This window comes from Plectropomus leopardus, chromosome 15 (genome assembly GCF_008729295.1).
Source record: "Plectropomus leopardus isolate mb chromosome 15, YSFRI_Pleo_2.0, whole genome shotgun sequence".
NCBI lineage: Eukaryota > Metazoa > Chordata > Actinopteri > Perciformes > Serranidae > Plectropomus > Plectropomus leopardus.
In genome coordinates, this window is record NC_056477.1 from 9,675,193 (window position 1) to 9,690,230 (window position 15,038).

Below are 15,038 nucleotides of genomic sequence, written 5' to 3' on the forward strand. Positions count from 1 at the left end.
ATAAAAAAAGACTGCAGTGGTGCAAAAAATAAATAAATAAATAAAATCAAACAATTATAATAATACAAAAAGAAAAGAAAAAATACCAACTGATATACAAAAGTGTGAGTTTATAGTTTAAGATTGAGTCGGGATTAGGTTTAAACTAAAATGATTTCTAAATAATTAATCATTATAAAATAATGATCAAAATGTGGGCTACTAGAGTCTGGAGACATATATTTATGCCAGGCTCTGCTGAACTTTATTACACCTCATAGAAGAATGTCGATGGATTAATCAAGTTTATTGTTACTTTGTATACCGTCATGAAATCTTCGACATTAATATCTAAAAGAGGAGATCACTAAATAAAATGAAACAATCTAAATCTGTATCTAAATCATGTATTAATTCAACTATAATCCCGGATACACCCCTATATATGTTGTATAGTAATATTTTTAAAGATTTAAAAATACAAAATCTGTCAAAACAAGTCCTCATTACATAGTCTGACGTGTTCGATCATGGGAACCAATAAGAGGGCGTTTGGGTTTGTTACGTGAGCACGTCGCTTTACGTACGGATGTGTGTGACAGGCCAGCGCGCCAAATTGATACTGCCAACAAAGAGGGGTAAAAGTAAGACGCATTTAACTTGTGATTATTCTGTCACACAGCTCAACTGTAAAACGTCGTTGAGTAGCTTGAGAGTAAATACTTTACCGGATTAACGTGCTCTGTCAAAGCCGTCAGGATGGGTTTGCTCGAGCGCTGTCAGGAGCTCTTCAAGACCTCAAACCTGTACGAGGTGCTGGGCATCAACAAGGAGGCGACCGAGGCGGAGATCCGGAGGAGCTACTACAAAGTGTCGCTGAAAGTCCATCCAGACCGGGCTCCTGAGGACCCGCTGGCCACGGAGAAATTTCAGGTAAACTGTCCTCGTTAGCAGGCCCGCACACAATAAGCATAAGCTAACATTAGCTCTGCTAGCCAGCTAACGGCTAGCTAACTGAAGAAGCTGCAGAGAGTAACGGTTGTTTCTCGTGCAGCCACTAAAGATAACACTTTCACAGCGACTTTGTTGACAATGTCTCCCCCCTTCAGCAGGACAATGCACCATGCCACACCATAAATACTACTCCCGAGGAACATGACAAAGAGCTTAAGGCATCGATCTGGCGTCCTAATTCCCCAGACCCCAATTTGATTGAGAATTTGTGGGACATGCTGGTTTCGCAGAGGTACCCTGGATCCACGTTGGGGCCCTCTTGGATCAGACTTGGCTCTGCCCTCTTGTGGCATGGACGCAGGACCTCTGGGGATGTCCTGTGGTGTGTGGCTCTGGTGCCATTGCCAGTTTTTGGATGGGTGGAGCGTGTCAGATGGCATCTATGTGAATGTCAGGGTTCCAAGCAGAACATTGCATTTTAATAAAGCGTGCTCGATGACAGCAACTCCTTAGTCTTGTCAGACTGAGACCAGGAGAAGATGTGGCTTTAGTTAAAGCTGACTTGAGTAACTCATGCCCACAGTATATCTGTAGTTCAGTGCTTCTCCACATACAATTTTATAAGTGTGTAATAATAGTAATACATACCATACTTTTAAGAATAGGGCTGCAGATGTGTGTAATATGTGTTTCGTTCCCCCTTCAGGTGTTGGGAAAGCTGTATGCGGTGCTGAGCGATAAGGAGCAGAAAGCTGTTTATGATGAGCAGGGGGTGGTGGATGAAGAGTCTGACATCCTGAGTCAAGATCGCTGCTGGGAAGACTACTGGAGACTGCTATTCCCCAAGGTAATGGAGGGCAGCAGGTGTTTTCTTTATTGTAAATAATGTGACTTAATAATGAGTCACACACTGCTTTGTCATAGTGTTAAACATGCGATGATGTCACACTTGCAGTGAGTCACTTGTATGATGTTGTGTCGCTGCACCTGCCTTAGTACAACAAATTAAAGACTATATAATAAATGCACCAGGGGATAATGGATAAACGCAAGCACGATAGCTTAAGACTAGTTTATTTGTTGCAGCATCATAAAGTTGCACATTAACATTATTTTATTGCCTGCACCAAACATGTTTTTCTCTTCATCTCCAAGATTACAGTGAAGGACATCCTTGAATTTGAGAGTAAATATAAGGGCTCTGATGAGGAGCGGCAGGATGTGATCCAGCTGTATGTGCAGCACCAGGGAAACATGGACGCCATCATGGAATCGGCCATGTGCTGCTCCCAGGAAGATGAGCCCAGGCTGTGCAGCATCATCCAGGCTGCCATCGAGAGAGGAGAAGTCGAAGCATTTCCAGCATTTACTCAGGAGAGCAACAAGAAGAAGAGGGCTCGGAGGAAGAGGGTGAGACGTGTGGTTGATAAAGAGCAGAACCCTCACAGCACTTTTTTTTTTTCTAGATTTTCTTTCACATGACTTTTAGATGGCCTATAGATGCCTCCAAAACCTTAAATTTTTTCTTCTATAAATTGACCTTCCAGGCTGACAGAGAGCGACAAGAAGCAGAAGAAATGCAGAAAGAGATGGGGCTCGGTGATGAGGATGACAGTCTTGTGATGATGCTTAAGGTGACAAATACATAGGCATATGTATAAAATTGTTTAAGTGCTGATTGTTTGGGTTTTTTTCTTTTCTCAATAACCGTCCTTTCATTCTTTCTCCCAGCAAAAACAGAAGTCCAGAGAGCAGAATTTCAACAGTTTCCTGTCTGACCTGGAAGCAAAATACTCCAAAAAAAGTGAGAAGTCCCAAAAAGGAAAAAGAGGAAAAAAGTGAAAAGCATACAGGCTCTGGTTATGGCAGATAAAATGTATATAAATGGCGGCACATGTTCTTATTTAGATAGAATAACAGCATTGAAGTTCATTCCCTCTGTGTGTCCGTCAGCAGCTTTTTATGTGACGCTTATCAAAATGTAAATGTATCTTTTATTTCTTGTCGTGTGTTTCAAAGTCTTCATAAAGCACAAATAAATACATATTTATATACATTTGTACAGTTTTTTTAATCCTTTTTGTATAAAAAAGAATAAAAGAAAATGCATCGAAGAAAAGCTTTGATTTTCAAGCTTTGTCACCTTTGAAGCATGGCTGTAATATAATAACAAATGAAAATAAAACTGCAGAAACCCTGATGTTACATGTGAAAGCATGCCCATTAGGCTGTGCTCAGGTAATACCTCAAATACAGTATTTTGTACAGAGAATAATTAATTCCTTAATTATTTACAAACAAACCAGTAGTTTAAATGACTGCTTCTTTCATTCCTACATTATCTTGAGGTGTAATAGCAAAAGCACGAGCTGCAAAGATGTTAAGCCACTACATTCCCTCGTCTGATTTATATGATTTGAACTGAGCTTTGATGGACAGAAAGGCAAAAAAAAGGTGGCATCTTTGTTCGTATGTGCAATGAGAGTTCCTGTTCATTTTCTTTTTTACACAGGGTGGTTGAAAATTGTGTCCTTATAAAAGATACAGTACCAAACTCTCTGATGTAGTATCAGAGAAGGGGAAAAAGTGCTTTTTTTATCCTCTCAATCCCTGTCTGCGTGGATGTGTTATTCCCTGCATAGTCATTCACCAGCACAACAACACACCACGGAGGATAATATTACTGTACATTCACATATAAATATATACACATTCACATCATACATATGCAATTCGAAGTCCACACATACAGCGAGTTAGTGTGTTTGGCAGCCACATAAGCTGATTTCTGAAATACAAAAATAGGCCTCTTAACAAAAATGTCACCAAAGCAGCATCATATGGAAAAAAATTCTGCTACTTTGTAAAAAAAAAAAAAAAAAAAGTTTAGTGGGCACAGATGCTGCACTTTGTTGTGGTGAGTAAAGATGAATGGCTGAAGGGTCCAGAGGAAAACTACAAGCCAGGTCTGCTGGCTCTGGATGAGATGCCTCCTCTGGTGTAAGAGCGAGGCGGGACTGACACGGGCACCAGTGGAGCTGTGGGACACAGGAGGAATAAAAACATCAAATTATTGAACATATTAGACTTAAATCACCTTACCAGCAGGTGATCTCCATTGGAGCTAGCCGCTGCAACCTCTTTCATTCATAGTTTATCTGAGAAACGAGTCTGGAAGAGTTTCATCAGCTGCTTTAATCTACTGACCTGGGACAGGGGCTTGTGGGTCTGGCTCCTCTTCATCTTTGATGGGTGAGTGCCCCAAGGGGTGATGGGAAAATGAGTCCAAGAAAGATGAGCTACTGATGCCAAGACTGATGCCGGTCACACCAATTCCAAGAGAGTCTGGTGGAATGAATGAATAAATGAATGCATAAGTGATTAACTGGGGTACTACAGAATCCTGTCTTGCACAGGCACTGGCTGTGTACAGTACAAATGCAGTAAACAATGAAGTAACATAAAACTGGTAGATGAAAATTAGGCATCTCAGTGTACAGTATCATTGATTCCTAGCCAGAGGATAAGCATTTTAAATCAGGAGCTAAAAGTAACAGATGAACGGCTGAATTAGACAATGAAAAATAATGGATGAACATTTGAAACTGAAAGCTAAAGTGCAACATGAACATGAGGGGTGGTGTGGATGAAGCGGCACGTGTTAAAGCTGTAATTGTAATTTTTGTCATATTTAATGAAATTGTCACTATATCCATACAGTAGTACATGAGACAGATACTCACTCTGTCCCCTTCATAGTGCTTCTAATGACATTTGGAAGGATCCACTGTGCCTGTACTACCGTCAGGATGTAGTCACAGTTTTATATCAAATATGTCAACTATAAGCTTTCAACTGTACATTTAATCCCACAGAGCCATCTGAAGGAATCTGTTGGAAGCCACTGTAATATACTACTTCCCTTTTGTGGTAGCATTTTGTATGATTTTTATACTGAACTAGTCAAGTTGAATTTCTGACCTGTGGCCACGGAGGCTCTGCCTGGCCGCCCCTGTCCAATGTTGTCCAATACTGTGAAGGAACGACGGTACGGAGTGTCTGACTAAAAACAAAAAACAGGGATCAGATATACCATCTCTGACACTCAAACCACTATAAATAGCATAACCATTGGTTATAAAAGACTAAATATTCCATTGCAATCTCATTAGTTGGAATATTAAGGCCCTACTGCTTTAGACCAAAAGCCAATGGGTTAAAAAAGAAAATGTCTCTCTGTAGAAAGTCACAAAATCATTGAAATGCCACTTGCAGGGTGTCTACAGGTATTAGACAATTAAATGTAATGCTTTTTAAGACCTTTTCAAGATAATTTTTAACCAAATTTAAAACTGAATTTTGAGCAAATCATCTTTTATTCTTATTCAGGCACTGCAAGCAAGTATAAAAGTAAGTGGTACAAATGTAGTCCCATGCAGAGGTAGGTTTATGTGGGGAATATGGTTATGAGATTGAGCTAGGTTAATCTACATTTCACAGTATCACGTGAAAAGTATTAGGTTCGGTGGTGGGTTTAAAGATTTGTAACATCATAAGTGTGAACTTTTACACAGAAGAGCTTGACTCCAAATTACATTAAATGGATAAATGTAATAAAATACGATGTTGTTGGCAATTAAGACCTCACTTTTTAATAACTTTTAGGGGGTAATATTTTTAAAATGTAATTTAAGACATTATAAGCACCTGCAGACACCCTTTGGCAGTGTGCTGTATGTGTACTCAGGAGTCTGTGATGATAAAGAGCATCTTACCCTGTATGTGTGGGTGGTGTTTGGGCGAGAGAAGACATCCAGTAGGTGGTGACGATCTCTTGGAATTGAACTGCCGGCTTCATCATTTATAGCACTATGGGCGCGGCTGGACGGGCCCTTCTGACGCTGGTCGGATGGATATAAAGGACAAAGACGTAGTCTGTTAAACAGCTGGTTTACTGCATTTACAGCAAAAAACTGACCACTGCATTTACCAGATGCTACAATACAATTGTCTTCAGGCTGTTTACTTTATGTGACACTTTCAGGTTACAGTACTTTTCTTAAAGCTATCATCTACTTAGACCCCTTCATTTTAATAAGCCTTTCTGTTCAGATGCTGTAACAAGTTTTTCATTGTCAATGTAGTAGTGTCTCAGTGGTGTTGCACTCTACCTGTGCAGGTTTGGACTGCTGCCCTGAGTGAGATGACTCTGGGTCTCCGGTGCTGATTGGTGGAAGGAGCGTGTTTCTGCTCAAAGGCAACAGCGGAGACGTCAGGCGGTCGCTGGCTGTGGGTCTGTGAAAGAAGACACACACCTCAATAAAGACAATGAATAAAAATATATTGTTCTATGCTGCATCTATGATGCTAACATATAACTGTTTTTTTTTAAATCCAGTGGGAGTTGTGAAAATTCACAGCTTTAGGTGTAAAGATAATTTAAAGAATTTTAAATTGTTGTGATTGCATAGATACTTTTAAATAAAGAACAGATGTGATTTGGAGATAATGTTTAATCTGTAGTGCTGCCATAAAAAGGTTATCTCTCCCCCAAAAGAATTTAATTATTAAGATGTTACGGTGAAAGCGCTGTGATATTAAAGTAATTGTGTGACATTTTGGAAAATGTGCCAATTCACTTTATTGCTGAAAGTTCGATCAGTAGTCAAGTCAAAGTGTTTATTGTCAAATGAACAGTTAAAAACAGGTTCCCCCAAACCATTACATTCTCCCTTTGCCTTCTACTCTATAATACAAAATTATAAGGAAACAATTAGACATCACACAAGATAAAGAAAAAAAAAGAGAATAATTTCAGATAGATTGATACCACTCTCATATCAGTCTGTTACAATTGTTACAACAAGTTCTACTTCCTTGGTCAGGCGCAGTCACTTGCTAGAATTAGGGCTTCACAGTGATGACAGTACACCTCAAATTACTCCTTTAAAAAGAATAATAACATGAACGTGTCACTGAGTTTAGTTAGAAATTAAGATTCAGTAGTTGCTGGATTTTGCACAAGAACTGACTTTCCACATGACAGGAAAGCTATGTGACACACTTTACACTATTACCGTCACCCGCAGTTCATGACAAGTTCATCTGTGAAGTTGGTTTCACACATGAAACTTCTATCTCCGCCCCCACCCTATTATTCTGCTGCACAGAGCCATAAGGCACAAGTTGAAAGGGAGCCTGTTTTCAAAGTAATCTCACTCTGCCTCTGCACAACTTCAGAGACCGTAGGGGAGAATGAGAGTAAAAAGCAAGATAGGAAGTTGGGTGGGACTGGCGGGTTTCCAATGATGCTAAAACTCACAAACGTGTCCCGCGGATGACCTCATCCATGGATCCTGCTGCACTAGATTGACTCAAGCCAGGAACCAGTGGCAGGAGGGTTCTGGGAGGAGGGTTTCTGCGTCTGGCGGACTGCGCCGGGCGGGACAGTGAGGAAGAGCTCTGTTCCAGGGTTCGGCGAGGGCGAGGTTTGCTGGAGGGGACCACGCTGGAGCCTGGTCTGTGAGTTGCTCGCTCTTCTGGCTCCCTGTGTGGCAAAGAGAGACAGAGCACAATGGTGTATTTCCACCTGCTGCCAACTGACTGTGTGTTCTGCCAAACAAGGTGTTAAGACCAGGGACAAAAACATGGCACGAGGGAGGCTGTCCCTCAATGTGTTTACCTGTAGATGGAAAACTACAAGGCACCTGGGCCCCCTTTCATTCCCATTGGAAGATTAAAATCACATATTACAATTTTTTCCCCTGTTTTTGCACCAATGCTCATTGATTAGAAGAGTAAAACGTGTCCATACTGGTTTCTATCCAGCACACCCAGGTTCCTCTGCTGCAGAGGGATGCTGTGGATCACGATGAGGTCATTCAGGTTGTGCTGGGTCACTGCTGCTCCTACTGGGACCCTTCCAGCCTGGGGAATGGTGTGAGATGACAGCGGAGATAGTAATGAGATAGACGGAGAGTGGGGGAGGGTAAAGGAGAAGGATAAAAGGAAAACAGTGCCAAAAAACAGAGAGAAAAAGAGAAGAAGGGACATAACATGGGAGGATACGTAGATCAGATACAAATAGTGTATTGTCTGAAGGCCAGTGGCCAAGTGGTTAGTTAATCCCATATGTACAAAACAGCATATTGTCAAAGAAACGAGGGATATCCCGATCAGATCGGATCAGAAGGATTGGTATCAGGCCCATCAATGCATTTTTTAATCAATCAGGATTGGTTATTTTGAGCAAGTGCCTCACCTGATCCTTAGTTTACGTCTGCCATCACACAGGTGTCCTAAATGGAGAGCAGGATTTGCGGCAGATATTCACGCTTTATTGTAATGCTGCTGCTCCAGTAAGTAGAAACTGTTATATTTATGTTCAGCTTAAGCGGCTAAACCACTTTGAGTGGAACTGAAATTTCTGTTCATTTTTAGTGAACTAGTTTTACTATAATGCTGTAATAAGCTGAACTGTGACTGCTTTTTATTTGTTGTGACTGGTAATGATAAAGTTAAGCTATCACACTACTTTGAAGTATAATTGTGATTATATTAAGCGTTTATAGTGTTCTGTACATTTATCACTATTCTGCACGGAGAGGATTTGAGAATTTCTCAAGACATATCAAATATTTTAAGCTTGTTTACATTTTTACTTTGTAAAAAATAAAATAAAAAACCTTTAGAAGTTGTTTGAACACAGACATTTTTCTCTTGAGTTATTAAACTGTCAAGCATATACACTGGATTGATTTTAATAACTTTAAAGAACTTGAAGTGTGCATTGTGCAGCTGATTTTCCAGGTAAATACAAGTATTGGATTGGGTATTGGCAGATACTCAGTATCAAATGACTCAGATCGGGATAAGGAGCAAAAAAAAAAACTTGATCGGGACATCCCTAAAAGAAACTGTTATTCATCATGCAGTGATGTCAGGAGGACCCCATTTCTGCTATGCCACCGACCAAAAATAACATTCACAACACTTAAAATGCAGCAAAGGCGATAACAAGCAAAACAAAAAGCATTCCAACATTCTTGTTTTGAAAGAAAAGTTAATCAAAAAGATAAACGGTGGTGACGCATTCATGTTAATCAACAGGCACAAACACATTTATTCTAGAGATAAAGATATTGAGCCGCCATGGACGGTGTGCACATGACACGCCACCATTTTGGCTCTAAATGAGGGAGTTACATACACTGGAAGGCCTTTTCTGCTTTTTGGATTTCCGTCTGGACTTGTGCTTTGAGCCCTTTGACTTAGTGTTCTTTAAGGGGGGAAAAGGCATGACCAAAGGAAGACAGTGGATATAGAATAAAGTAAGGGAAGAGGGTAAAGAACAGTGAGGGAAATAAAGAAAAAGAATGACATAAAGATGGAAAAATAGACAAGAGACAAAAGGTAGCATTGGCAAGGTGAAGGGCAGAGGAAAAGAAAGAAAACAGTGATAAAAGTTAATGAACTGGAAGCACTGAAAGACTGAAAGAACAAAAGGCTAGAGTGAGAAAAGGTGACAACCAAGTGTGAAACAGAGACTCATGACTCTAAAGCCAGTTTGGGGTACTGAGCAAATGTTATATAGTCTCCTCAGTGCCAAAATGATTCAACTTAAGTAAGACACATATTATACCACAACCATTTTTCTCCTCTTGCTATATATTGAAGTCATGAAGTCAAGAAAACTCAAGGTCAAATGTAAACTTCTCCTTAAGTGTTCTGTTGTCTTTGTTGATTTATTTTAAAAATGTGGGAAAAATGAGCAACTTGGCAAGAAATGTCCCACAAACTGCAAAAAATTGATAAAAGGTGACAAGAAGAATGACCTGAGAACAAAGAGAAAGAGAAAGAAAATTAACAGAAAAAATATATACAGTATATAATTATTAATTATGTACGTAAAATTATGTTATAGAAAAAAAAAATCAAGGTCTCAGGTCATCTCCTTACTTTATTTGTTTACTTTTTTACTTTTATACTTTTTTGCTAATTTTCAGGTGATTTTCTTGAAACTTTGACTATTTTCTTGCCAATACTTTGGGTCATTTCTTGTAATGTTACTCATTGCTTTATGTTCTTGAAAGGAATCAGGCCAATTTGCACAGGTTTCAAAGGGGTTAAAAGCCAAAACAGACAACTTTTTAGAAAGGAGAAATTTTAGATCTCGTAATTTTGAATTGGCCTCCTGAACTACTGAAGATGATCAAAGTGGAATGAGTCTACTCCCCCAGGTTCACCACAGCCCCCCTCAGACCACTGACCTGGTACTGCAGCCCGGCTGTGAGCGGGGGCACCCTGCTCTGGCCGAGTTTGGGCAGCATTGTGGGCAGCATGGAGAGCAGCATGAAGGGGTTCTGGGAGTCTTGCTGCACGGGGCTCAAGTTCCCAGAAATCTTTTCATCATCTGCCAATCACACATGCGATCACTTCCAAATACTGTGCGCAAGAACCAAAAATAATTAATGTCAGTTAGGTCTAGTGCATCCCAAAATAGTTCAATTCAGCCCTACTTGAGGTGCAGCATTCCCAATGACGTTGCACCAGCTCTTTCATCCAGCCAACCAGCTGGCGCCACACATCATCAAACAGCAGGTCGAGGACAGCTTGACGGCGACACCGGTATGGAGAGACGGGGGGCAGACAGTGGTGTCTGCGACCCGACTCCAAACAATCCTGCTCCCACTCGTCCTCCCTGCAGAAGCCAGATATAGTAAATCATTTTAAAAGCTGAGATTTAGATTTAAATTCTATAATAAGAACATTACTGTGTAGCAACTCACAAATCCCTGCTATCGAACGCTAGGTATTCCTCCATCAGACCCTCCACCTCAATCACTCTCGGCTTGTCATGACTGCTGGAGCCACTGGAGGTGCCAGGAGCCTCATCCAACTCTGCTGAGGAGGACTTGATCAGCGCTGCTTTCCTGCCCTGCACGTTCAACCTTTTCCCCAATACAAGGACACACATACTTAAACACCTTAATATATAAATAATAATAACAATAACTTCATTATAAAGCACCTTTAAAAACAGAGTTTTGACAGACAAAGCAAAGCAGAAATGGGATAAACAGGCGGCAATGCAACAACAGAAAACCAAAGAGTCCTATTGAACACAAGCGAAAAGAAACTAGGGTAGAGTTAGGATACAATTAAAACAAGAGAACCAGTTTTTTAAGATAAGGACACATAATGTTAATACAAAATAATACAAAGAAATAGACAAAAAAGAGAAATAATTAAAGCAATCAAACCACAAATAATAGTAAATAAAATAGATAAAAAATAGGTTAAAAACATAAAAGAAATAAAAAGACGACATCACATAAAAACAAGTCTATAAAAACGGGTTTTAAGAAGTTATTTAAAAGAAGTCACTGATTCTGCAAACCTCATGTCAACTTAGTTTTAAAACAGGCAGTCCTAGCAGCTTCTCATCACAGCTAACCAACATGACCCAAAAATCTGATTGGGAAGCCTGAGCATCTAGGTCACAAAACCACAGAGTCAGCCAGGACTCCTCTATAATTCATGCAGTAACACCAGTCATCTGGACAGCCGGCCAACAGCTTCTCCAGACAGAGCTGGGCATGATATTTCTGACAAATTTCTTCAAATAAAACAAAAAAAAAAAACAGTGGTTCCTTACATCAAGAAAATGTAGGTGAACTAATGTGTCCTTCTGATATCAGACAGTCAAACAGTGAGTCAGTACAGTAAAGACTTACTCTGTGCCTCTTTTATCTTTCTCCTGGGATTTCACACTGCTCTCTTTGCCTGCTGATGGGCTGCTGGCAGAGCTGCTTTTCCCTGAAGTAGCATACCACTGGAAGCCCTCATCACTGGGAGACATCAGCTGAGTCCCCAGGATCCTGAGACACACACACACAAAGAATATATTAGTAAAATATTTGGTTTTTTCATACAAGAATTGATTTTTTTTCAAGATAGTCTCAACAATCAGCATTAATCTTTGATCCCACAGCTACTCTGAAGTACAGAGATCAGGAGGTTGGGAGGGTAACATACCGAAGATGTGGGAAACGTGTGGCCCACTGTTGACATTCATCTTGCAGCCCCTGGAGTATCCCTCCCCCGCTGCCTCTCCCCTCGTACAGCTCTTTGTCGATCTCCTCAAACATTTGCTGCACCTGCCGTGACGCTGCCTTGTCGAACTCCTAAGGGACAGAAAAACAAAAAGAGACTGAGACACAGGGAGGAAAGCTAGTCAATCCTCTGTTCTCATATAGCGGCTCTATGACTGAAAGCTGCTGCTTTTCAGTCTCTTCATCAGTTATTGGCAACACATCCCCATTCTATTTTATTTTTTTTAAATCTCACAGCAAGCTTCAACCTGCATAGTAATTAGCCCCTATGGCTCTTTGGGATGTGTGTATGTATTTGTGGTCAAGCACGATTGTGCATATGCTATGACAAGAGAGAGACAGAGAGTTAGGAATGAGGTAGTTTGCGTACCTGAAGGTTTTTTTTTCTTTTTCAGAAGCAGCTTGAGGACAACAAACTAAATAAATCATTAAGTCCTGGAAAAGTTTTGAAGGACCAGCTGAGGCTAGAAAGCCCTGCATAATAACAAACCAATACCCAGTGGAATCACGCCTTGCATATACAAAGAAGTGGCAGACAAAGGAGGCATCTACCTTTCTATACAGTGACTGTCTTTATAGTTTTCCACCCATTTGCCAAAAGGTAAAAAATGTTATTAAGTAAATTAAAATCAGTAATTACAACACACATGTAAGTACACCTGTGGAGTCTTTTCCATCTTTGCTACAGAATAACAGAGAAGATGGAAAAATGCAAACAATGTGAATGTGTGTGTGTGCATGCTTTATTATGTGTCTTGTGTGACAGACATAACCAGGCATCATCAGATCTCAGGAGTAGACTTACATCGTAGCCCCAGGAGAAAACAGAGCTCCTCTCTGTGGAGATGCCAGTGCCTGTGGAGCTGTGGATACCTGACCAGGACTGGTTGGAGTCTACTGAGATGACGGTGGGACAGTCAGAGTGGCCTGAGGCAGCAGACGCCTCTGAGCTACATAGAAAAGAGAAAGAAGATTTCAGGTGCATGCACAGTTTGAGAAATAATCCTTCCCTGTTTTTCACATAGGGAATATAGTTCACTATCTATATATTCAACACTCCCTGTTTCACATACACACATGAATTTCACAAGTATATTCAAACATCTTAACTCTTTATGTCACAATATAAACATGGTCTCTCTTGTGTGGCTGCATAAAATCTTATCTGTGGTGGTTGCTGACATAATCAACGGCAAGGTTTCAAAGTGGAAAATAAAGGGCGAATGTCAAAGTAATTAAATATTCCAACAGCCTGCCTCATTATTTATTCTTTTAACTGCACTTCTGAAGGAGGCAATGTGATATCAATTAATCTGCTGCTTCTGGGTGTCTGGTTTCACATAGTGAGAGCCCTGAGAATCAGCTGTCCACTCAAGACGGTGTAACCTTACAAAACACGGAGAGCACGAGTATGTTTGTGTACTAACTAGTTGGAAGTAAATTCATCTTGACCTTACTGTGGCGTTGCCTAGGTTTATCACAGGCTGCCTGTTTGTAGAACAAGCAGGACTCAGTTACCTGTTGTGAGCAGAGACAGCTTCTTGGAGGTCATGGAGGTAACGCTGAGGAGTTTGGTTGTCGTCTGCTTCCTCTGGGAGTGGGTGGTGGTCAAGGCTGCTGCGAGACAACCCACGACTACACAAAAGACAGATTGAGAACATTTAGCTTGTCAAAAAGTGTGTAATGAAAAAAGTTAATTTATAATCATATTTTGAAGAGGACAACAATTATGTTTAATGTCACTGATGAGCTGAAGGACCATACTGAGATTGCTTTGCATGCCTTAGCCCTTTCCAATAAAAAATATACTTTTACAATTTCTACAATTTTTCTTTTTTAATTGATAAACCAAACATATACAGAACGTCAGGTAAAAGTTACAGCACAGGTGAGAATAAATAGATAAGTAAATACAAATTAAAATATCTGAAAGATGCAAGTGTAATTGTTGAATTCAAATGGTAAAAATGGTAAATAAATAAAAAAAGAAACCAAACACAGCAAAGAGAGATAAACATGGGTGCAAACATACCAATATAAAGGAACATTTAATCAGACGACGACCTCACTTTTCCAAAGCATGACATCATTAAAACAAGGACACTTTGTTAAAATGTGTCACGTGTTTTCCTGCTTAAATCAGGCGACAGATGTGACAGATGGACTATCACTAACTGGATCAATAAAAATATTATTTTACACTGTCACTCGATAGTCAATTACTCATCTCTCCCCCGGTGTATAATGCAAACATTCAGCCTCTGACCGCTGGGAAAACCTTGTTTACAGTGCTCAGCTGGTACTGTACCAAATTCAGCGCTGGCCCTTGATTTTTTTGTACTCACATCTCAAGTTTGTGCGATACAGGTCTTCTGTTGTATCGTGAAATCATCCTCCCTTGTCTCCCTTGTCTTTTACAGGCTGAAGCCCTCGTCTCTCATCCTCGCCTCCACGTCCTGGACTCGCTGTGAACAGTTCAGAGGGAGGTCTGACATTTCCTCTTGTCCTCAGATAAACACCCTCGGTGCAGGGAAGCTGGACGTGGCTTTGGCTACAAATGCTAACGCTCTTTCTAACTGTTGCAGCTAATGCTAGGAAGAGGCTAAATATAACCTAGCTAACGTTACATGGACGCACAGATTGAACAAGGCACGAAAATCATTGTAAAATCCTTCAAAAGACATTTCTTGTTGGTCTACCATTGGTACGCTAAATTAGCACATTGCATGGTCCAGAAAATGTCAACTATTTAGTTTACATTTTAAAATATAACGTAGGCTATCGCCTCCTCGGAGGATTTTCTTGCTAATGTTAGCACCACCAACAACAATAATACGGCTGTCATGGATACGCAGCTCCGTAATCCCGTGGTCTCATGGGAAATTGATTTTCGAGTACCACTAAATAGCCGTTAGCTCATTGGTGGTTTCACTACAACTCCCAGAATGCAATACGACAACGTGATTGTGTTCCTTATATGTAGCCGTTTGT

The 15,038-nt window shown here is 40.4% G+C and overlaps 2 protein-coding genes across 3 annotated transcripts; one reads left to right on the forward strand and one right to left on the reverse strand.

Moving 5' to 3' along the window:
- Positions 1–578: 578 nt before the first annotated feature.
- On the forward strand, positions 579–2,985 carry dnajc9 (DnaJ (Hsp40) homolog, subfamily C, member 9). The gene is made up of 6 exons (XM_042502576.1): positions 579–623; positions 731–912; positions 1,640–1,780; positions 2,089–2,343; positions 2,481–2,567; positions 2,665–2,985. Exons 2-6 carry the CDS (start codon positions 739–741, stop codon positions 2,773–2,775), a joined length of 768 nt encoding a protein of 255 aa, XP_042358510.1. The 5' UTR covers positions 579–623; positions 731–738; the 3' UTR covers positions 2,776–2,985.
- fam149b1 (family with sequence similarity 149 member B1) lies at positions 2,736–14,848 on the reverse strand. Of its 2 annotated transcripts, XM_042502573.1 has the most exons (16): positions 14,393–14,848; positions 13,566–13,682; positions 12,853–12,997; positions 11,971–12,119; positions 11,670–11,813; positions 10,722–10,883; positions 10,452–10,633; positions 10,203–10,345; positions 9,143–9,211; positions 7,748–7,860; positions 7,256–7,480; positions 6,105–6,228; positions 5,709–5,834; positions 4,915–4,996; positions 4,141–4,278; positions 2,736–3,971 (listed from the first exon to the last, which is right to left on the reverse strand). In XM_042502573.1, exons 1-16 carry the CDS (start codon positions 14,437–14,439, stop codon positions 3,889–3,891), a joined length of 2,049 nt encoding a protein of 682 aa, XP_042358507.1. In that variant the 5' UTR covers positions 14,440–14,848; the 3' UTR covers positions 2,736–3,888. The 2 variants fall into 2 exon arrangements, with proteins under 2 accessions (XP_042358507.1, XP_042358508.1); XM_042502574.1 differs by lacking the exon at positions 9,143–9,211.
- Between the last annotated feature and the right edge of the window lie 190 nt (positions 14,849–15,038).